At 40.2% G+C, this 24,055-nt stretch overlaps 1 protein-coding gene across 12 annotated transcripts in view; it reads right to left on the bottom strand.

Moving 5' to 3' along the window:
* The window catches only part of LOC311608683 (uncharacterized protein), a 97,088-nt gene that overhangs the window by 72,125 nt on the left and 908 nt on the right, over nt 1-24,055 (bottom strand). For 3 of the 12 annotated variants that reach the window (XR_014783070.1, XR_014783073.1, XR_014783078.1), the window contains exon 2: nt 21,578-21,738. Coding sequence is in view for 1 of the 12 variants with exons in the window: in XM_084801275.1 (XP_084657401.1) it covers nt 1,873-1,961; nt 19,155-19,378; nt 21,578-21,672 (408 nt within the window). In the remaining 11 variants the exon portion in view is untranslated. Of the gene's footprint in view, nt 1-1,872; nt 1,962-10,053; nt 10,574-16,382; nt 16,488-19,154; nt 19,379-19,450; nt 20,165-20,304; nt 20,475-20,559; nt 20,840-21,577; nt 21,739-24,055 lie in introns of those variants that run through there. The other 9 variants (XR_014783071.1, XR_014783068.1, XM_084801275.1 and 6 more) reach the window with 9 other exon arrangements.

Genomic DNA, 24,055 nt, shown 5'->3' with positions numbered 1-24,055 from the left:
TTCATAGGATGAAAGCAGTACTTGCATAAAGAAAACAAAATACTGCTAATATTACTGTTCTACATTTATTTCTGAATTATAGGCAACATAGCCTTGTCATTTTTTCTGGAGCACACATAGCTGTTATCAATATTTTTTTCATGTGTCAGATTAACAGTTTTAGGTGAAATTAAAGATGCTGAGCCTGACTCCTCTCTTCATAACAGACAGCAAACAAATTAAATTTGTTCAAGAGCCCAGGGACAAAGTGAATGAAGCCAAGAGTCAAGATGAAAACATGTGTGATTTTCTTCAAATTCTCCTGGAGGTTCCCTGCAGTGATGTGCTCATAAACCTTAATTTTTCTATGCATTGTATAAACATAAGTTTTACTTTCTCAGGTACCTTGGAGTAAGATTTCCATGGATTCATATAGAAAGCATGTATTTTCAAAATATATTTAACTTCACAGGAAACTGAAAGTCTCTCTTCCAAAGTGACTCCACCATTATCTGTAATTGTTCTAAATCCTGGTTGGTACTTGGAGTTGGTTTTTTGTTTCTTTTCTTTTCTTTCTTTTTTCTTTTGGTTTTGTATTTCCACTTTAGCTTTTCCAAAAGGTGTATAGTGGAATCTTGGTCTACATTTAATTTTTCTACATATCCTGTTGGGTTTATAATTAACAATTTCTGCTTTTAATTACATTGCACTTCATTGTTCTCAGTGGCCCTTTTCTAAGGGAACCACTCCCATTTGAGAGGCCTCTGCTTCTCGTGACCTAGTCCCCATCCAAATGTCTCTCTTGCCAATACCGCCACTTGGAGGGGTAACAGTTCAGTGTGTGAATCTGGAAAGGCTCCAGCCAGTCAGACCACCTCAGAGCCTCAGATCTACTGCTGGTGATTAGATGGAACTGTTCCTATTTAATGGAACTATAAATGGTATGGCTTTTCACCGCTGGCTTTCAGTTATCGGTACATGAGATAGGATTTATACTTGCATGTTATCTTTGTAACTCTGCACAATACTAGCCTCAATCACTTTTCCTAGAAATGTTTGCTTGGATCTTCATTGTAATTTTCTTAGGATTCTGTAATAGCTAACAATAGGGTTTAGTTTCTAGTTTGTATATTTATTATTTTTCTGTGCATTGCAACATTGATCATAAAGTAGAGTAAGGTATAGAAGACCAGTTATTAGAGAATCGATTTACTGATTTAATTTTAGTGATTTACTGAAAGGGCTGCTGGTACTGCCTAATTGCCAAGCATGACTTCCCTTGCTACCAAGAACAGAATAACCTGGAGGTATGGCTGAGACAATGGGTCCTCGTCCTTAACAACCTGCTGGCTTCCCTGCAGGCTTCTGTAAAATCTTGTCTGCTTGTCCATCCCACCTAGGGGAGGGGAGTAGGGGGAAAGTGGGAAGGAGGGAGAAATAAGAGGATACAAGGGATGGGATAACAATTGAGATGTAATATGAATAAATTAATAAAATATAAGAATATAAAATGATAATACAAACTGAGCCCAGGCTCGAAGCCTTTCAGGTACTATCCTGGCATCAGTCCACCTGAGACATCTCCTCTCTCCCACCTTCATTGGTGTCAGAACACTTATTTCAGGAGGATTCTCACAGTACTTAGTACATTTTGTATAATATTGGATGCAAGAGTTGCGAGTAAACATCTACATTAGTCAGTTTTCACCAGAGTGACAAATGCAAAAGAAGCAACTTAAGAGAAGATTTGATTGGATGTGATCCAGGAACTCAGAGGTTGCAGCCCACCACCGTTTGACTGCAATGTTCTGGGACACCCCACCCCCAACCCCTGCATGGTGAGAGGGAGTAACATGGCTGTCAGGGAGCCTGAGGTAAGGGAGGGAAGCTTACCTCACAATGGACAGGAGACAGGTATGACAGGAAGACTTCAGGGACACAGCATATTGTTGACAGGCATCCACCAGCGACCTGCTGTGAATCTACCAACGGGTTAGTCCATTGATAATATTAGTGCCTTCATGACGCAATCACCCCACAGAGGTGCTAGCTATCAAGCCTTCAATAAAGGAGCCCCTTTTTTGTTTTCGTTTTTCTTTTACAATTTCGTAGAAGTATATGATGTTTATACTTCCCTACCCCATAAAGAGTCCACAAATTTTACTCATGCCCATAGAACCAGTGGGGGATAGAAAAAGCCACAGATCTTAGCCTAGCTCACTGACTTAGTTTGAGTTTTATTGGTGTGAAGAGACACCATGGCCAAGGCCAATCTTATAAAGGAAAACATGGAATTGGGGCTGGCTTACAGTTTCAGAGGTTTAGTCTATTATCATCATGGCAGGAAGCATGGTGACATCCAGGCTGGCATGGTCCTGGAGGAGCCAAGAATTCTACATCTTGATCCTCAGGCAGCAGAAGGAAACTGCATGCCACACTGGGCATAGCTTGGGCATAGGAGACTTCATAGCCGCCCCCACAGTGACACACTTCCTCCAACAAGGCAACATTTCCTAATAGTGCCACTCTCTGTGGGGCCAAGCACTCAAACACAGGAGTCGATAAGGGCCATACCTATTTAAAGCACCACACTGATGCCCTGTTAAGGGCACCAAGGCACTTCTGAACTAAATACCCAGAACATAGACCCCAACGTCTGCCAAAAAGGAGACCAAGGACCTAACCCATCCACAGATCTCGGAAAGACCCTAAATGTATTGACCTTGCTTTTTCGGCTTCTGTAACTCTGCTTAGTGTTAACTATTCTTGCTAATCAGATTGTGTCAACCAAGGTGTGGGTTTCATGCATAAAAAGCCAAGAACAGCAGGGCTCATGGCTGCGTGATTTGGGCAAGTTCCCCATGCAGCCTCCAGTTGGTGAGGAAACACTTTCTAGTCAGCTGAAAGCATGTCCGTGTGTGTTATCTGCTGGGGTTACCTTGTAGCATTAGTTTTTCATCAAATATTAGTTAACCATGACCATTTTTATACATGTCTTTTATAGAAATAAGGATATTACTATCCACTAAGACTTTGCTGAGTTTTTATAAAACTGAATGTTGACCTTTTCAAGTTATTCCTTGTACCACCTGATTGGATCGTATGCTGTTCCTTCTCTACTGTATTGATATAGTAGATTACACTGACTGATTTTCAAAACTTGAGCCAAGTGTATAGTCTTGTGATTAATACTACTTTATTCATGCTTTTTTTACATTTTAATGGGCTAAATATTGAGTATTTTTTGTGTATGCACCATTGAGAGACACTGTAATTTGTTTCTTCTGTTATCTTTAATAGGTTTTGGAGTCAAGATAGTACTGACAACAGTGAATTGGAACATGTTTTTTCTTCTGAAGAGTTTGTAGAAATTGACCTTTACTCTTACTTAAATATTTGGAATAATTCACCATTCACCAAATAATTAAAACCATTTGGGGGAAAAGTTGAAATTATAAACTGAATTTCGTTAATACTTTTAGAGCTACTAAAATTACCTGTTTCATAAGAAGAGACCTGTAACAGTCTGTGCTTTTGGAAAAACTGGTTCATTTCAACTGTGCTGTATGGTTTATGTACACAAACATTTGGTGACATTTCTTTATTATAATTATAGTGTCTGCTAGGTCAGTAGTCATATCCTGTCATTTCCAATATATGTGATTTGCATATTCTCTTTATTTGTTCTTAATCTCGCAAGGGGTTAATAGTTTTACTGATCTTTTCTAAGAAACTCCCTTTGTCTCATTGATTTTTTTTTCTGCTTTTTCTGCTGTCAGGCTCACTGGTCTGTGTTACTGTCTTTGAAATTTCATGGTTTTTTTTTTTTTTTTTTGGTTTTTTTTTTTTTTTGCTTTGAGCTTTCTGGTTATTTAATATGGGAAGTGAGATTATTGATTTGAGAATATTCTTATTTTCTACACTAAGTGTTTAGTGCTATAAATTTCCCTCTCAGCTCTGTTTTAATGCATTTCATAAATTTTTGTATTTGCATTCTCATGGAGCACAGTATATTTTTAATTTTCTCGTTAAATTACTGCAGTGTGACAGCACTAGTTCCTGAAGTTGTAAGATCAATACTTAATGATTTACATAAAACAAAATTATATCAAACATACTCACAGTTATTTCTTTATATTTTTAATTACTATATTTACATCCCAACTACAGTTCCCCCTTCCTCTTCTCCTCCTAGTCATCCCCTCCCCCACTTGCCTACTCCCCCATCTACCCCTCCTCCTTTCTCTTCAGAAATGGGGAAGCCTATCATGGATATCAACCAGCCTTTGCATATCAAATTTCAGTAAGACTAGGCATCTTCTCCTATTGAGGCTAGTCAAGGCAGCCCAGTAGGGAGAAAGGGTCCCAAAGGCAGGCAACAGAGTCAAAGATAGCCCCTGCGCCTGCAGTTAGGAGTCCCACATGAAGACCAAACTATATAACTGTTACGTATGTGAAGAGGGCCTAGGTCAGTCCTACGCATGTTCCCTGGTTGCTGGTTTAGTCTCTGTAACCCCCTATGGGCCCAGGTTAGTTGATTCTGTAGGTTTTCTTGTGGTGTCCTTTACCCCCTCTGGCTCCTACAATCCTTCCTCCCCATCTTCCACAGGACTCCCCAGGCTCAACTTAATATTTGAGTGTGAGTCTCCGCATCTGTTTCCATCAGTTGCTGGATGAAGCCTCTCCAATGACAGTTACGCTAGGCTCCTATCTGCAAGTATATCAGAATGTCATTAACAGTGTCAGGGGTGGGCTCCCTCTCATTGCATGGCTTTCAAGCTAGCCCAGTCATTGGTTGGCCACTCCTAAATGTAGATCAAAGGTTTTGTGGCTGGGTTGGTGTCCCAGTCTCTTCATTGGAAGCCTTGCCTGGTTACAGAAGATGCCCTGTTCAGGATCCATATCAGCCATTGCTGGGAGTCTTAGCTAGGATTACTGTCATAGAGTCCTGGGAGTTTCCATTGCCCTAGGTTTCTAGTTCATCCCAGAGATGCTCCCCTTTCCAGTTGTCTCTCTCAGTAGTCTCTCCCTTCCTTCTCCCTTGACCTGATCCCTCCTGTTCCCATCCGCCCCCCTTTCCAGTAGCAGGTGGTAATCTAGTATGCATTAGCCTGAATAATTTGCATAATCATCTGATTATCAGCCTCGCTGCTGGACAAGGTTATTTTAATCTTAGCTATTAAATCAAGGATAATCATGCCTGGTGTGTAGTATTGTGGGTCAGATTTAACTAAGTAATGCAGAGTCTGAGCACTATAACAGTATAGGGGCCCTGTGTACATTACAGCTGTATTCCTCAATCCCTTCCTCTATAGAACGGTGGTAGCGTTGATTCACACATGGAATTTGACATTTTAGAGCTCATGTTTCATGTGGCCACTGCCAAATTACATAACTTCTTCCGACCTCAGTTTTGTTTGTTTGAAGAGAATAAGCAACTATCCCCATCTAAGTCAGTTAAATGAGCCAATAAGTGTAATATGGTTAGACTACTACTGGGCTAGGCATATTGCAAGTACTTCCACACTGCTGTTGTACAAGTAGCATCAAAAAATTGGTTGGCATTGGAATTTTCATTTTGAAGGAAAGTAGAGACCGAAGAGGAGGAGGAAGTAGAAAAGGAGGAGGATGAAAGAGAAAGGAGGACAAAGAGGGGGCAGGAAGAGATGGGGAGGAGAGAAAAGGTGGGGAGATTAGATTTGAAGAATTAGTTTTTTTTTTTTCTTTCTAAGAACTTGCAATGAATCTCCATGTGCTAGATAGGATGAAGTGTCTCCAGCAATGAAATCACAGAGTGTTTGGTATTTTCATTTTTTGTTTATTTTGAGAATCAATGCAGGCTATCAGGAAAGAAGTGAGAGAAAGGGACCTTCAGAATCAATGAGCAAGAGGTAGGCAAAGAAGTGACTGGAGAGAGAAGCTGGTCTACGGCAATTCCCCAGCCTCACTGACTCGCTTATGAGGAGAAAGAGTGGTTGTGAGTGACAGAGAATCACTTCATTTACTTCTTGGTCTCTGGAGACAGTCCTCAAGGAAGACATGCTCATCGAGGAGCTCCTCGGGGGAGTTTCCCCTTAATGGACTGATGTCTTCATAGCAGACACGGTGAAAATTGGTTTTACTTTGTCTCCTACATGTAGACCCTTATGAAGTTCTTTTTAATCATTGCTGGCAACCAGCTCTGCATGACAGCAGTGCACACAAATACCGTGGATGGTGATGAATGGGTTGAAGAACGCGGGCTACGCTGCACTGAAAGGGTAAGACATTATGTCTATGTAATTGCTTCATCTCCCTTGAGAGAGACATAGTTCAAGAAATGTGATGACTCACAAGACAGTTTGCTGGGGTTATCCAGGAGTCACCTCTCTGATTATGCTAAATTTTTCTACTTTCTTCCGTCACTATAGGTACATCCCACTGTGGATCTCAACCATGTATTTACATTATTAATTTTCATACTTCTGTGGCATCTTCCCAAAGACAGAGAACATTTACAAACATGAGTGGGTCAGAGACATGCCCATTTGAAATGGACTTTTCAACATTTTCCTAGCTGCGTAAGAAAGAATTTGGAGATTTCAGGTATTAGAATCCCATGGTTCATTGTGGGTACTGCCTGTCAGAAGATGCGGAATCCCAAGAAGCCCACACGAAGTCAGTGTTTCTAATTAACAACTGTGTGACTAACTTTTTTGGTTTTGAGTTTAAAATTACCTTTAGAAATCTGGGTAGGTTAAAGCACTTTTTGTTGGAAAAATATCCTCGCTGCTAACAGAAAAGATACTTAACAAACAGGATGGCCCAAGAGCTTTGTAGAGCTGTGCTGCTGGGTGTCCCCTCCCTATTGAAGTTAGAAGCCCTTATTAGTGTCTTGAAACATTTTCAAAACTTTCACTGTTTACATGATACTACCTGTTCTTCAACTGAAATGTTACAGGCCATACTTGCTATAATTGATTTTTTTTAATATGAGAAACTGGTACTATAGACTGTATTTACTGGGGTTCTATCTCAGTGAATCCAAAGCAGTCCTTGGACGGCTAATGTCATGTCATTATCCTGAAAACGCTGCTCCTGCACTATGACACCAGACTTAAATAAGTCATTCTGGCTTATTCTTGGGGCTCAGAGCAGCTAGAGTGCTATGGAACAGTTACCTTTGTGCTGAACCCAGAGCTTCCTTTGTAGACTCATCTCACTTCTCTTCTGTTGAAATCCAGGGTGAGCAACTAGCAACACTGGTTCTTCTTCATGTACATTATTAGTAAATTATTTGGTTCCTTGCTTGTAGTTTTTGCCAATATTTTTAGCAAATAAAAATATCTATTCTACCAGCCTAAATACTACACTGTGCCAAAGGCATGAAAAAATAAGGTTAAATGAGCACGTTTTTGCAGCAAGAATTATGGGTTCCAAACTTTCCATCTATCTTTTCCTTGCAGTGTAGCCTTAGACAAGACACCTAAAGTCCTGGCTCTATGTCCTAAGTCCTTCATCTACAAAATAGGAACTAAATGAGCTAATTTTCATTAACGATGTATAAAAATAAGTATCACAAGCTATGGTTGTATTTCCAAACATTTCTCTCAGCCTTGCCTCATAAAGTATATTTGTTCATCAATCAATATAAGCCATGGATAAAAATGCGAATAGAGTGAGTGTCAGTGACAACAGATGCTCAGGATTCCTTTTAAGTTTGAGGTTTAGGAATGCAGAAGATGTTGGCTTCCTGTCTGGACCTTCTTGCAAACTCAAGAAGTCTCTAGGGAGGACACCATAGGTCTAGCCACCAGCTGTTTGTAGATTATCGTCTTCATCATCCTAATTCTTCCATCATCCAATGGGACAGAGCATCCAAAAATGATTTGGACTCTGAGTTTACTGTGGTAATCGTATGAGAATGCTCTGGAAAGAGTGCCTTTCTGTAGCCTTGAAGTCTGGAAATGGGATGCATATCAGGATGATCCAGGGTAGATAATCCAGCAGGAAATCTTTGATTTGTTCTGGGCTGGGACTTTGTAGAGTATAAAGTCAAGGTCAGAGTGCCTTCTGGGTTAGCGCACATCCGCCATCCAATTGTCAGGGCAGGGGAGCACAATTATTACACTTGACAAAGAAAGCCATAAGGTTTTCTCTAGAGTAAAAGGGTTCTATAGTTCAGTTTCTAAAAACAGCCATTTCCCTCTTTCGTGACATGCTGAGGCTGCTGCATAGACCTTCCCAATTGCATTTTTATATTCCTCAGTTTTTCTGAATGGCTGTGATTCCATAAAGCATATACTCTACATAACAAAAGTCCTCAGAATACACTCTGAATTCCCATGGCTGCTTCTTTTTACATGGCAGTGTGTTTTATTACCCTTACCACAATAAAGGAATCAAAGGCATTCCTATAATTACTACAGTGAAAATGTTATAAGTATTCTAGACAAGGTGCTCAAATGTGTTATCTAGTTATGTGGACATGGATTTAAAGGGCTAAACAGCTTGAGTCTGTATTTCCTATGACATCTTTCCTTTTAATATAATGTAAGGACCCATTGGAATGTGCTTGGCTGAATATAGCAGAAAACTCTGCTTAAGCTTATTTAAGTAAGTGCATTGATGAGCCCATGAGATGGGCTATGACGTAGGTTGACCAGGATCATGACATTGAACAAGAGGCTCAATCATGGCAGAATGCCTGTCTTTTCTATCCTTTTTTCTTTCACTTGCAGTGTTGGAAGATGTTTCTTCCCATGATCATGGAACGTTTTTTAGGATGGGCTATATGCTTCCCCAGATTTGTGTATTGAGACAAAGAACAGATTTTATCCCTCAAGACTGAGAAGGAAAAGTAAGAACCGGAATAGACCCAAGCTGGGTGTGTAGCTAAATCGGGTAGCGTGTTCACCTACCATACAGGAAGCCCTGGATTTTATCCCAGTACCACATACGTAGGCTGGTAGTGCAGTCCTAAATCCTAGCACTCTGAAGGTGGAAGTGAGAAATCAGAAGTTCAAAGTTGACTTCAGCCATTTCAAGGTCATCCCCAGCTATGTAGGCTTTTCAAGGCCAATCTGGGAATGCACGAGAACCTGACTCAAAAACTTAAAACAAACAAATAAATAAAGCTACATGAATGACACACTAATTTATTTTCACAGAATCTCCAGTTCTAAAAAATTGTTTTTTAAAATGCTGATGGAAGTGGTAGTGTATCAAAAGTGGCATACGCCTTACACGCTCTTGATAAATGTGAAAAAAGCAACAGAAGCAGTTCTCAGAAAGCACAATTATGCACCAAATTTTCCACAGAACTGTGTGCTGGGTAGGCTCAAAGTAGCCTGCGCAAACACTCGTAATGTTCATCTCTAAGAATCCATGAGCCTCAAGGCTGTAACCGCAGCAATGATAGAGACTGAGCATCCAATGAGGTGAACCATTCTCACAGTATGCTTGTGTTCTTCTCACTGTATGTCTAGAAATGATCACAGATATCTTTTTTTTAATCTTCGAAGGAGAAAGGGCTTCACGTATCTGCCAGGGAACTCTATGACCTTGACCTGCTATATGAAGCCAGCTGCTGACCACTGATTCATGGTCTGGAAAATGCAGCTGCAGTCTTTCTCCTGTGTGCTCTTCTGCCAGCTCTCTACACACTCCCAGGACCTAGGTCACTCCGACCGTCCCATTCTCTTTGGCCAAATTCTTTGCTCTTATTTTTCATTCCTTTACTCTGTATTAAAGTATTCCAGTCTCTGAAGTGCATATTTACTGAGCACCTTTTATGGAGTAGCATGCTGGTAGACACGTTGCCTATATCAGCCTGTGATGGTTGGCAACTGCTGCATAGGGAAGGCATTGTGCGCCTTTGTCTAATCAGAGGAAGTTGCTACACAGAGAGGTTAGTGAGAAGACAGAGCTGGGATTTGATCCCAGACCTGCCTTTCTGCAAACTGTATGCTCTGTGTACAACTCATCACACCCCTAGATTTTCTGTGTTCCCTTTACACTTTTCAAAATACATTTCATGGATGACAAAGGAAAAGAGTGAAATAGAAACTAATACCAAGCCAAATCTTTGTCCAGTGTCTTTTAGGGTTTTTATAGTTTATATTTAGCATTTTTATATAGCCATAGAAATTTCATTTTTTAAAAATTTACTGCCCCTAAGAGGTTTTATTTTGAGTCGACAACAGCAAATATTTGGCATGCGATTGTTGTAAGCATAAGACAGTGTTTCCTACCTTCCTTTTGCTCTCTTCAAAAGGCTTCTCTAGTGTTTCTAATCTCATTCCCACAGCCAGTCACCTTCTCCACATTCCAGTCAGGGGAGTGGAATGCAAGCACACCGTCTGTCCACATTGCTGGGATTGTGGAGAGAGACAGGGCTCTCCTTTCAAAGCTGCTTGCAAAGTAACAGTCGTCACGCTGCAGTGCTGAGGTGCTGAGAACAGAATCCAGTACTTTCCTTTTCTTGAATCAGATAGGAAAATGCCAGGCATTTAATGATGAGAACGGAGTAGCTTCCTTGTCGAGCAGATGGCGGCCTCAGTCCCAGGAAAGGATTGGAAGCTTCCATCCTGGCCAAGGGCTGCCATTTTAGCTGCTGGGAGGCAGTGAGACATGGAGAGACCTGAGGAAGTGCTACAAAGGTGGGAGTGTTCTTGGGGCAGAATGGCCATGACTAACAAAATAGAAATATTCCTACATGATATTATTACCCGTTAAAGCTATGGGTTGACTGACTACCCATTGGGAAAAAGCAGAGAGTGGGTGACAAGACATAAAAAGACCCAGGACATCCCTAGTGTGCACCTGGCATTCCAGTGTTATTAGTGACAGCTCCTTCTCAGAGAATTATCTCTGCCTTTTGTGGCCTTCGGTATAGTGACCACATGATATTTACCAAAAATTGTCCCCGACTAAAAATTGTATGATACAACCCAATACAAGGACAAAGAAAGGTTATTTTCTTTGAAGCAGACAAAGTCATAGGTAGAGAAAAGCCTTGAACTCTGGCATAATAATAATTGACACAAAGAAAACTTAATGTAGTAGCCAAATACTGGATATATGAAGAAGCTTTCAGGATATAGTAGGGAGCCAAGGACACAGTGATCCACACCCAGAGACAATGGACACTGTGAATCCTGTGATTCACAAAAGTATGAGCTGTATATTCTTGTGATAAAAATAGACTAGTAATTGACATGATCATGAGTTGCTCAACTAGGTTTAACAGATAGATATGATTCTATAGATAGATAAGGTAAAGTAGTTAGATAAGGTCTTCAAAAACCTCAGAGACCTACAGAATATGACATTTAAAGATGCTTTGAATATTTTAAAGATTCATTGACAGCAAGACAGGTCAACTCCTAGTAACACCCAGCCAACCTCAAAAAGATGATTAGCATCAAAGAATCTCCTTATGGAGATGGCTTCAATTGTGGCAAACCAGCCACTGGGCAAATTGTCCTCATTTCGGACATAGACAGAATCCTGCCTAAAAATGGGCACACTTGGATGCAAGCAGTGTTGACAGACAAACTTTGCCAAGACAGGGTAAACAAGTCCTCAACAGTTCCTGCCTCACAAATACATCTGTCAGACATACCAGGCCAGAAAGTGGAAGATGGTGCTCCAGTGTTATAAAGGGTTTGGATGACTGTTCCGGCAGCAAACTGTCATTTTTTCATTTTCAAGCTGGTAACCTTCACTTCCTGTCTACTCAGGTAATCAGTTTTATTGTTCTCAAGTCTCTGATGGAGTTGAAGACCAGATAGTTTATTTTATAATTAAGCTTAGTTATTTAGGGGTTAAAATATTTTGAGGTCTACAAAGATGTTTTAAATTGATAAAGATGAGATATGATAGATATTGATTTTCATCCAGAATTTTAGGCTCACCAAGATAGGAAAGATGTTTTCTTCGTGGTTGCCAAATACAAATAGCCAAAACACTAAGAATGTAACATTTATATAATTCCTGATTGTTCTGTGGCTCTTCTTGCTGTATGTGGTTATATACATACATATATATATATATATATATATATATATATATATATATATATATATATATATATGTTTGTGTGTGTATGTATGTGTGTATGTATATCTGTGTATGTATGTATGTGTAATAATATAAATGTATATGTAAAAATGATTAATTAAAAAAATGAAAAAAAAAGTAAGAGCTAGAGGAATTTCAGAAGACAGAGAACTCTGCAAGGAAATCTCTTCAGCCAAAACAAAACAAAAGAAAACCCAAGAGTTGTCTGAGTTGCTCTATATGACCACAGAAGTACAACCAGCAACAAGGGTGTCTCTCTCTGGACTATGATGTGAATGCATTCTTTATGGCCTCAAACAGTGCGCCCTCAACACAGTAGTACATCAGTTCTACAACATACACACAGCAGTCTCAGAAGCAACATTATTCCAGCTTCTGTGTATACCATGTTGGCCTAAGTTTTGTACATTTATTTTTTATTAATTAAAATTATTTTCTAAAGCCCTTATAGCCTTTTTATTCACTTAGATGGGCTTATGGGAAGCTTTGGTTTTTTTTTTTTTATTATTAAATAATCTATAGTATTAACTACTTGGTAACCTTGAAGAAGGGCAGTCTCTCCGTCCCACCAGCCAGTCACAAAGCACCAGCCAGTCACAAAGCATGTCATAGACTACACTTTCAAAGCGAAGGAGATAAAGTGGTGAACAAGGACTCATTGGGGACTCTCCTACTCTGTGGAACAATTCACAATGTACAAGCTCTTATCAGTTCCAAGCCTCTGTTTCTTTCTGTGTGGGATAGTCTTCTGCTTGGCAAGCAGTACAATTAAAAGCATTGGCACGTGATACAGAAGACAAGGGTGGTCAAGGAGACTCCAGGTATTACACTCCTGATGTCACCAAAACAGGCAACTTTCAAGTCATCATGAAGAATAAAGATGTCCCACTGTGTTGCATACTCCCTCACAGGCAGTATGTGCAAAGAATTCACACTTGTGTTAGTTTTCTCAGACTAAAATGTCTTGATGCTTCTACTTCTTTTTGAAAGAACTGAAAGGGGAAACACATTTTTAACAAATAAAAGTTTCAAAGATGGCTAAATTAAATATGAAGTCAGAATGACCTAGAGATTCTTTACAGTCCTGCTTGGGATTGAAACAGGGTACACATACCATGGAGTTACATCTCCAGTTCAAGACTGTCTAAGGTGATATTTTACCATAATCCAAGAGCTGAAAACAATTAGCATGTTTCCTACGGCAACCCTTAAGTCCTCCTTCATGCTCTGCCCATACTGCTTGCTCCCCCCCTCCTTTATGCTACTAAAATCCTGCCTTTTCTTCTCTGTGTGGCCTTCCAGTTGCGTCTGACAGCATACAATGTCACCATCCACTATACCTATGCTCACTCATGGCATGCCCTTCAGCCTATTTTGTTTTATGCATATTTGTGTGGTTACCTGGATTACAACCATAGCCTCTTAAAGGAGACAGCGTAACTTATTCATAACCCATTTCTTATAATGCCAGCGAAGAGTGTGCGCCAGAAATTAACTGCGATCTCTTTCATTCAGTTGGGGACTAGAGAAGAACAAGCTTATTCTAATTCTATACTTCTGGAAAAAGGACAGTTCAGACCTATAGTAAAGTCTTTGCAGTAAGATCTCCTCTTAGAATGTGTTCAGGGTCTACCTGCCTTGTGTTTTATTATAACTCTCCAAGTACAGGTGCTTTTTTTTTTTTCAAAGAAAAGAAACCTGATGGGCAAACTGGGTTTCTTTTTTCTCTCCTAAAATAAATGTATTTGTAGGAAGTAACTATAGGGTAGGTCTGTATGTTATCGGGACTACTAGTTCTGTTTTCCTACTCTGTAATGTTGGTCAGATATCTTCTGTCTTTACATTCCAGAACTACCTGTTGTACTACCATGATATTAGGATCACCCCTAGGCAGGAAGAAAGGAACAGTGCAAGTGGCATTGCTGCACAAGCCTCTCTCCCTTTTGGAAGTTTACTGGAACCTTCCTTGAAGAGTTCTCATATGGCACTGGTCAGAACTAACTCACTTGGACATCTTTATTTGTAAAATACTTTTCATGCATGTGTATATTTACAATGAAGCGAATATGGGCACTTTTCATCCCAAATGATATTAGAAGTCTGTTAGGAGAGAAATAAAAATGGCAATTACATTGCCAACTAGACATGACTAATCGAGTCTGTATATCAATATGTAGAGGGGGATGGAAATTGGGGAAGAGAATATATCTGTGTTAAATATTCATGTGTGTTTTTACTGGTCCACTGTCCATTAAGCTCAACAGTGAGTGATGATCTCTTAACACTTCAGGTGGCATGACACAGGTGTATACAATGTATCCCTGATCTATGTGTCTTGATATTCTTGATCTTTGGTACATGGGATTACATAGACTTAAATGATACCCCCCCAAATGGTCCCTTTGACTAACATTCGCTGAGTGCTGTCTCTCTGCCAGGTGCTACACCAGACCTTTTTAATGTGCCTCTTATTCAATCCTCAACAATGTCATGGCAAGATCCCATTACTAACCCTATTTTACAGATTAATAAACCAGAATCTGGATGTGAAACCCAGATATAAAATCCAGAATCTTGTAAGCCCTTAACCAGGGAAAGTGGTTGAATCTAGGAAAGGATAAATAAACATCACCAAGATGCTTCACTCTAGAGTGGCAGTGAAGTTATCTCCTCAGGACAGATGCATATCTAAGGGAGGAAAGTCTTAGGAAAGAGCTGGAGGCAAAACCTGAGGAGAGAAGTCCATACCTCAAGTCTACACAAGAACAGATTTTTTTTTTTTGTCTAAAAAAATGACCACCATTCTTTTATGCCCATATTCGCTTCATTGTAAGTCTACTACAGTTCTGTGTATTGACACGAGACACTGAAATCAATGTAAAACACTCCCTGTTCTCCATCAGCAAATAGATCGGTAACAAGATTTAAGTATGTACATGGCACAAAATTTCATGTTTTTATGTAACTCAACCAGCTATATAGAAATTCGTCTGCTGTTCCTCAAACTAGCGTGGCCCTAAGTGAATGCATGTTCTTTTCCATCAGGAAAGTGGCTGTTAACATGTAAACATTCCTTTGGGCTTCACGGATATAGGATAGGCCTGTTCACTGAATGAAGCATGCTGTACTGCAGCCCACAGCAGGTAGACAATAACAGTCAAGCCTGTGCATAGTACTAGCAGGGCAGAATGTTCTGGATTGTAAGTGAAATTTCAGAACAACCCATCCTTTGCTATTTTTTAGATACCCACTGTGTCACCAGGGTGGAGAAAGGGCACAGGGTCCTGGCATTAAACCAACAGACATTCACTTACTTGGCCACAGCTTCACTTTCAGCCATGATCCTTAAATCCCAGCCCTTCTGCCTTGTATAACTTGTAAGCAACATCTTTGTTGATACATACATTTTGTTTGTTTTTGTTTTTGTTTTTCACTTTGTAGACCAAGCTGGCCTCGAACTCATAGAGATTCACCTGCCTCTGCCTCCCAAGTACTTGGATTAAAGGCATGCACCCCTGCTGCCACCACCACCGCCACTGCTCCCACCACCACCACCGTGGCTCATATACATACATTTTTAATTCTTTCAGTATCACTTTAAAATCATTTTTGGAAAGGAAATAAATGCATGTGATCAAGCCACCCTATTTAAATGGAAATTAACATCTGGAATTCCTCAAACTTCTTCCAGACCTATGTTAATTAGGTACAGATAAAGACCGTGCAAGGCATTGTCTCTAAACACTAAATTAAGCCCCACACAACTCCAAGGCCTGAGTTTGTATACTTTTCAAAATATTTCAGATCAAAACTTTTAATGAAAATTTAGAAAATATAATGATAGGGGCATTTGCTAACAGATTTCAAAATAGCCAACTGTATCAAGTAATAATTGTATAACAACCCACAATGGGCCTCAATTAGATACTGCCCTTATTCCCAAGTAGGAACAAGCTTTAGAGAGAATCTTACTCACTTAATGATACAAACAAAATCCTCAGGAGAATGTGGACGAAGTGTGATCAAGCGGGGAAGACCCACAAATGCTCACAGACTGCCCTAGTGTCTTAACCCAAATGAGTTCCATATACCCACTTCACTGAGAGCTAGGAAACATCCGTAGTCAGTGTATAGAATGCTCGATATTGTATGATACTTGTCCCTTCCTCCACTGGCTGGGGGCGGCACTAGCATGGAAGTCTGTGGTTTCCTATTAAGGTTCGTGGTTCTTTATTAGTTGCAAGAAGGTACCTCGTTCTTGTCGCAAACAGTTTTCTGAAGAGTGCTGGTAAAAGGTAACTGTGTAAAGTGAATTCTCACAATGATAAAGCTGTACTCACTGTCACGGGTGATCTACTAACTTAAGGTGGAGAGGTTGGTAGGCAAGCATCATGTCTGACCTGCTGCTAAGGGTTAGACAAACTTGCTATCGATTGTTCCTGTGGCTGCAAATCAACATAGTGTTCAATGATACCACACCAATGGATCAGAGTGTTTCACTTAGACTCTTACATCACAGGCAAATGCACATGGCTTCTGTACAGCCTCAGAGAGACAAGTTAGTTGGAAGAAACAACATACAGGTTCTTAAGGTGTAAAATTATAGTGATTCCCTGGAACCCATGCAGCCTAACTGTCACAACAAAGCTCTGAGCAGAATTGTTCTCAACACTTTCCCTCACTATTTGGGAAGCCTTAGGTTTCCATTAGGGATTCTTGGAACTTGGAAAGTCCCAGTCTGGTGCTACTATGGGTATTTGTAATCTCTGTGGCGTAGTTCAGGGTATGCCATAGCTCATTTGGCACTGACCATCTTGTAGGGTAGGTCAGTGTATGCCATAGTTCACAGTCTTAAGTGTCACTTATTTTATGCAGCTTGTTTTCTTTTCAGTCATATTGGAAAAGAATTAACATTGTCGGGCAGTCACGTTCTAAACTTTTTACTCAGGATGGCCTCCATAAGGGTTCATGTTGTTTTCTTCTAAATAACAACTTCTTATCTTGGCTACCTTTATCAAATGCGTAGGGGTAACTTTTCCCAGTTCTTTGGCAGTGCCAGTGATTGAACCCCAAACCGTGTGAATGCTAGCCAAGCCTCTGAGCTACACCTATAACCCTTAGCTTTTTGAGACAGAGTCTCTTGTACTTCTGGGCCTGAATTTATTTCATAGCCCTGTCTGGTCTTGAACTCATGATCTCCTGACTCTACCTCGAGGGGCAATGATGATAGATATGTGCCACCACACCTGGATCATAGAGGTAATATTTGAGAAGGGATATTTAGAGGATAGCCACTCTATCTTCCATGAATATTAGCTGCTTCTCTTATTATCCAACTTGAGAAAATAAGGACAGGGTTCATTTCATCCAACAGAATGGAATAAGAACATCAGTTACAGAAATAATTCCAGAACCAGGAAGAAAATATTTCTGGGTAAAAAATGTGAATGCTTGTTTCATACACAGAACATGTAGACATGGCAGCTGAGAAATAATTTACAAAAGATAATAATTTATAGATAAGATTTGAGTATAATACTTTTACATATCATTAGATGTGGCTTAATTGTTTCATTTTGTCTTCTGTGAGCAAAGAATTATATTACAATTTCCATTCCTGGCATGTATAACATTAATTTCACCAAATGAACGGCTTCTTTAACAATCAGGAGTGGCCATATGAGTTTGTTCACTTGGAGAGAATTTCAATTTAATTATGCAGTGCTGTGATTATTATAAAAACCTAAGGCTAATTCAGTTTGGTTCTCTGGTAAGTAATATTATTTTGTAGGTGATTTAATTAATGGCATGCATATGTAACTAACAATAGCTATATAGTGAATATGTTCATGAATGATTTAGGTTGTATTTATAATACTTTCTGAATATTAATTTTGAATATGAGAATAGTGGAATATAAAAAGACTAAAGGAATCCTGGATTGCCTATGTTTGACAATATTTTTTTGGAAGGAAAAAACTGAAGTCAAAATAGCTAAATAAATATTTAGATGTATGCTGTTCATATCCATGTGTTTTATGCATGAATCTTAAATATCAAAGAAGTGCATGATCCTAAGTCACTGTGTGCCTTCTTGTGACAATAGTCTGTGACTTTTACAAAGGCCATGCATGCTACTCCCTTTTGTTTAATCAGGGTTAGTAATACAAGCCCCATCCATCATGTGTTATTATACATACCCAAAATGAATCTTCAGATCCACAAATGTACATGAAATATTGATTTAGAAGAAGCATATATAATACCATATAAGTGGTAAGAAACTAATTATATAATATAAATGTATATGTAAAAGTAAAAAATAATTTTAAATTAAAAAAAGAAAATAATTTTATTTCCACACAGACTAGACATGCCTTATCTTTTAAGATGGGGAAAAAAATAACTAGTATAGGCAAATGATATTCTCTTTTGTTTTTCTCTCAGAAGTTATTGCAGTCAGCAGTCAATCCTTCAAAAGAAACCATTCGCCTCTTTCCTTTTGTGCTGTATGTTAGCTATGAGCCAAATGATAGTGTGTGTCAGTCAAGTGCAATGCTTACAGTGGCATTAAAATCTGGCTATCAATGCAGAAGGTCGTGGAAAATTAAGTTAATCTGAATAATATATCATTTCCTTTCCATCCACAATCTATCATTTAGAAAACCATGGTTAGTAAAATGTCAAAAATGAAAAAGAACCTGCTCAAGTGAAAACATACGTCCTCATCTCATTTACATGTCATTGCATCAGGCAGGCTAACATTAGCTTGCCTATGAATTCGCTATGAAAGGGATAATGCACTTATTTGTTTTAAAAGACCTTGGGTCTTCCTTTTAAACAACAAATTTTCAAAGGCTTGATACTGGAATCCTACGTTATTGACTTATTTTAAACCTAAAGGATTTAAACTAAAATGTAATTGAAGGACTGAAAACAAATAGTTGAAGGAAATGATGTATTTAAAACTTGCAGTTTCTACTTTTGTTCTCTTGGTTCATAGAATATTTAAAATTAATTGTATTATTTACTTATGTTAGTATAAAAGGTATTAGTTATAAATTGTTATAAATTCTCTAGCTGGCTATGACCGCCTTTTCAAATATACTGACCTAATAAGAGCTGGGCATCCAGTTTCTTCTCAAGAAGGTGGGGAGTGGCATGGAGGTTTAAGTTTCTCAAATTTGTGGTCCTGACAGTCTCCGGGTCTCTCTTTACTTTGCCTCTTGAGGATACCGGCCCTTTCTGTGTACAGTCAATGAACTGGGTACTGTTGTGATTGTATTCTCTTCCCAATGCTATGTATCTCATCCAATTCAAGGCTATGGCTAGCAAACTTAATGGAACATTTGAGGAGAGAGTAAAAAAAAAAAAGGATTGCAATATATCACACATAACAAATGCCTTGAGATTATTTATTAGCTCTGAATCTTATTATAGCATCTATTTATTTATTGTGTGAGTTAGTCAGCCACAATAGAGTCTTACTGTGTAGTGCATGCTAGCCCGGATGCTCCCCTCCTCCCGAGGGGCTGAGGTTGCAGGCATGTACCATCACCCCTGACTTAGTTTTACTTTTAAAGGCATCTTGGCATCCACACAACTGGGTAATTCTATTTCTCCAGTGTTGGCAACCGCAGCTTCCTGCCACATAGCTGACCAGCTTTATCTCCTCTGAGTCCGTTCTTCTTCTGGATAATATCACCTTCATTACTCCAAGGTCCTGTTTGCTTCCTCCACAGAACAAACAGTGGTTATTCTTTTAGCCCAGCCACCCAGGCATTGCTGATATGGAGTTAGGCTTTGTTTGGGGAGTTGCTTTTCAAGCACCCCTTAAGGTACATTTCTATTCAGGGTAAACATTTCCCAGAGGCCAATTCTGCATTCACCAGCGTTTGTTTTCTCTCCTTCCCATATTATGTAGCAATTTAGAAATGGAGGATTCAGGATTTATCCAAGGGATAAAAGAAAGCAGCATGCCTGGGTGGGTGAAGAGTTCACCAGACACAAATTCCAAGATCTGAGTTCAGATTCCTAGAACCCATATTAGAGTGTTCCCATGGAGCTGTGGGAGGCGGGGCGGGGGGAGCAGGGGACTCTCCAGAAGCCGTTGGCAGCTACCCTGCAGGAAGAAGTGACAAACAAGAAACTTTGTAGTAAACAGGGTGGAAGCTGAGACTCACACCCAAGGTTGACTTCCACTTGCACACCATGGCATACACACCTGCCCGCACTCACACACCCAAGCACACAGATACACACACAGTGGTGAAGAGTGAGGTTGATGGGGTCGCAGCCCTCCGCAGCAGGGGCTCAATGCACGCGCTTTCTCCAGGTAGTTGCCATGACCTTAGGAAGCGACTGAGTTTCTCAGATGCTCAACAGTATCCCAGGTCTACACTTTAATTCTTAACTCTTCCCAGCAAACATCCCTACAGGAAAAGACACAGCATAAAACCACAGCAGCAGCATGTAGCTCTTTCACTTCTAAAACACATGATCTCAGACGTTTGGCAGTTTTCAGTATTTGTATTAAAGTGGTATGTTAACCAATCATGTATAATTAATCCTCTCATTTCCAGGCGATTTTTACGCAATGTCACCAAAGTCTATTGAAGCCTACATCAGAGATAAACAATAAAGTGGAGGCTTCTTGTTGTGAACCACAAGAGAATTAACCATTAGCTTTATTTATGTATCTTATTTTTGGTACTAGAAACAAACCCCAGGGTCTTCTGAATCCCAGGCAAGTACTCCACCACTGAGCTATGTTCTCACTCCCAAAGCTCTTATATTCCTACAAAAAGGAAAGGAGTAAGAGTGTGATGGAGAAGGGAAATGGAAAGAGACAGCTGCAGCAGCTAAAACATAGTAGAAAGAAATAAAAGTAGACACCGACAATCTAGCAAGAAAAAAATTAGAATTCATCACCTACTTGCAGAAACAAAACACCTTCTATAATGAATATTTAAGTACATCCAACGAATGCTCTTGCCTTACATTTGCTACAACAAAAACCTTTTGCACGAGTTGATAAATGTTAAGAATATCTGAGGAATAAACCTGAGAACCTTGTCAGAAAAGGCGGGCTGAAAGAAAACCAGCCACGTACAGGGAAGCACGCATCAAAACCACTTCTGTTCACAGAGGGATCATTAGCAGAATTCAGACACTCGGCAAACAAGCATGGCTATAAACATTTGTCCCGACAGTCCATGGGACAAAGAAAACACTTCTGTGAGAATGGCAACCAGATCTTAGGCCAGCAGTCTTTGAAGTTTGAAATATTTCCCCAGAACTGCCATAGGCTTCTTTCTCTCTGACCTCAGGAGAAGATCACAAAAGCAAATTCTCCTTCCTTTGCCCCTTTCAGCTACCCTGCCAGAAGCACAGCCACTGATAAAGCTCACCAATGATGCATTACACACCGTCACCGGAAGGGTTCCAGTGCACATGCCATTTTAAGCGAGTCCCTTATGTTTTATTAATGCTTGAAAGACATTTAACAGCAGTGATGGTGCCAAATGATTCTTACCATATCATGTCATTAAAACCCAGATGTCCTCGGTGACAGAAACACAGGCCGCCAGCCCCAGGGGCTTTCTCTCCGGTCTCATTTCCTGAGCTCATTTACAAGATGAAATTGTGGGGTGTGACTCTTCATATTTCTTTTTCTCTGGGTGTCAATTCCTGTTTCTTTTTATTGACCAGGAGAAGATGAGAGAAAAGCAAGAATGAGAAGAAAGAGCAAGAGACAATTAGGGAAGGGAAGATTTTGTAAATTAAAATTCACATTGGCAATCTGTTTGTATTTTTAAATGTCTTTGCATGGGGTAAATATGCATTGAAATGATGCATACTTTAATTCCTAGTGTTTCATATCCAACTATCCTATGTGGTGTCTTCCTGAAGTCCAAATCTTCCTTAGAGCCCTACATTATTTCTTTTACTGTGGTGGCTGCAGGGCTTGGCTTATGTCCAGGAACTCATGTGTAATGAAGTCTCTACTCAGTTTGGGCTCGTGCTGTTGTTTTGCACCCGAGGGAATCCCTAAAGCTCTCATCTCCTTAAGGTTCTGCAGGAGAGCTGAGGGCCAGACTTGCCTCTAGCTTCTAGCTATGACTTTTATGATGGTGGCCTTCAACAAACCTATTCACTTTGAGTGATTTTTCACAGTAGCCAATTACGTCCTGGCTCTATGCTGCTGAGTGTCATAGGCAAACTCATCCTGCTCCCTCGGATTCAGCAGATGTCAAACTACAAGGAAACTGAGTCCCAGAGGCAAAGGAAATGATAAGTTTGACTCGAGCAGTATGCAGAGAATGGGAGAGCAAATATAAACCAGGACTCCCCTCTGGCAGTTAATGTTCCAGACAGGAATCCCTGATACATGACTTTAGTGGGAGGTTCCTGAGAAAAAAAGTTTCATTATCTCACAGTAGCCTTCTGAAACTGCCTGTACAACAGTAATCAGAAGTGGAGGGACAAAGTGGGAGGCACGTTTCAATTCTGACACATCAGCTCTCCGCCTATGATTCCCCATGGTCTGGCAGCAGAGGGATGCTCTCCAGCGGCTCTCCAGCCCAAACCTCCAAAACCAAAACCTGGGCAGCTGAAGCGTAAAAGAATACAAAGCCAGAGAGCATCATTTTTCAGACACTGGCTCCTCCTCTTTCTTTCCCTCTCCTGTCCTCTGGAACCTCACTGTGCTTCTGGTGCAGCTCTGTGTAGCTGAAGGAATCCTAGGCAGGAGCTTCAGCCACCTTGCTGTGGCCACTGTGTGATGCCCCCGGTTATCATTATTAGGCCATGTGGAAGGAGTGGTCCAGCAAGCGAGGTGCGTTATCTCAGGGACTATCACTAGAAGCCTTGGCTTAGAACAGTTTGCCAGAGTAGGTCAAGATACCTCCAAGTTGGCATTGGTGACAATGGATTTATTTAAATGTCTGTGTTCACCACTAGAATGTAAGCTTCTCTAACTGAACTTTGTGTGACCAGTGCACATAGTGGGCCTATCACAGGATACCCGATAGATGCTTATCATAGACATTGAGTGGGAGGCTTATTGTGTGAGAAGGATGCCGGGAACTTGAAAAAGATGGCTTCTGCAGTCCTTTCCAACACTCAGATCTTTTGCCGATGTCATTCTTTTACATGTTTGTGGCTATCACATGTAGTCGTGAATTCCAGACTCAGTTTCCACATACCTCCCAAATTGACATTTACACAGCCTGCTTGTTATATAGCCTCACTTATTGGCTGAGTAGCTATATCACTTTTTTTTTTCTTAAAAAAAAATACATGCATTTGTTTATTTTGTGGGCTGGGAGGTGGGGGCATGTTCCGCAATGCAGATCTGGAGGACCATGGACAACTTGAAGAAGTTAGTTCTTTCCTACCACCCTGTGAGTCCCGAGGATCGAACTCAGATCATAACAATCAGCAGCAAGAGCTCTTAACCTATAAGCTATCTCTCTAGCTTTTGCATCCCAGTACAGATGCTTCTCCATTTATGATGGAGTCATATTTGATAAACCCACCATCACTTGAAAATACAGGAAGTCAAGAGTGCATTAAATACGCTCAAGGTTGCAGACATCCCACGTCACTATCAGTTTGCTAGAGCGCATCAATTGTTTAACCTTGAGAACACCCAAGCTGCCGGAAAACTGTGGTTTGTTAAGGCAGTCAAGATTGGACCAGGACATCGAAGTGCATACTTTTGGTCCAGTGAAAATCAACCAAGCTGAACATCCATAAATCGGAAGATAATACACATGCCCTATAGTTACTTCCTTTGCTACACAATCTGTCCTACCTTACTAATTCCCTATTTCTTTTGGGGTTTTAGTTTAGTTTAGTTTTGTTTTTGTTGTTGTTGTTTTGGTTTCTCAAAACAGGGTTTCTCTGTGTAGCCCTGGCTGTCCTGGATTCCCTTTGTAGACCAGTAGCCCTGGCTGTCCTGGACTCACTTTATAGACCAAGCTGGTATCGAACTCAACAGAAATCTGCC

Source organism: Acomys minous, assembly GCF_964271855.1.
Source record: "Acomys minous genome assembly, chromosome: 11".
Classification (NCBI taxonomy): domain Eukaryota; kingdom Metazoa; phylum Chordata; class Mammalia; order Rodentia; family Muridae; genus Acomys; species Acomys minous.
The sequence above is the reverse complement of the archived record's forward strand: the minus strand, read 5'-3'. Positions and strand labels throughout refer to the sequence as shown.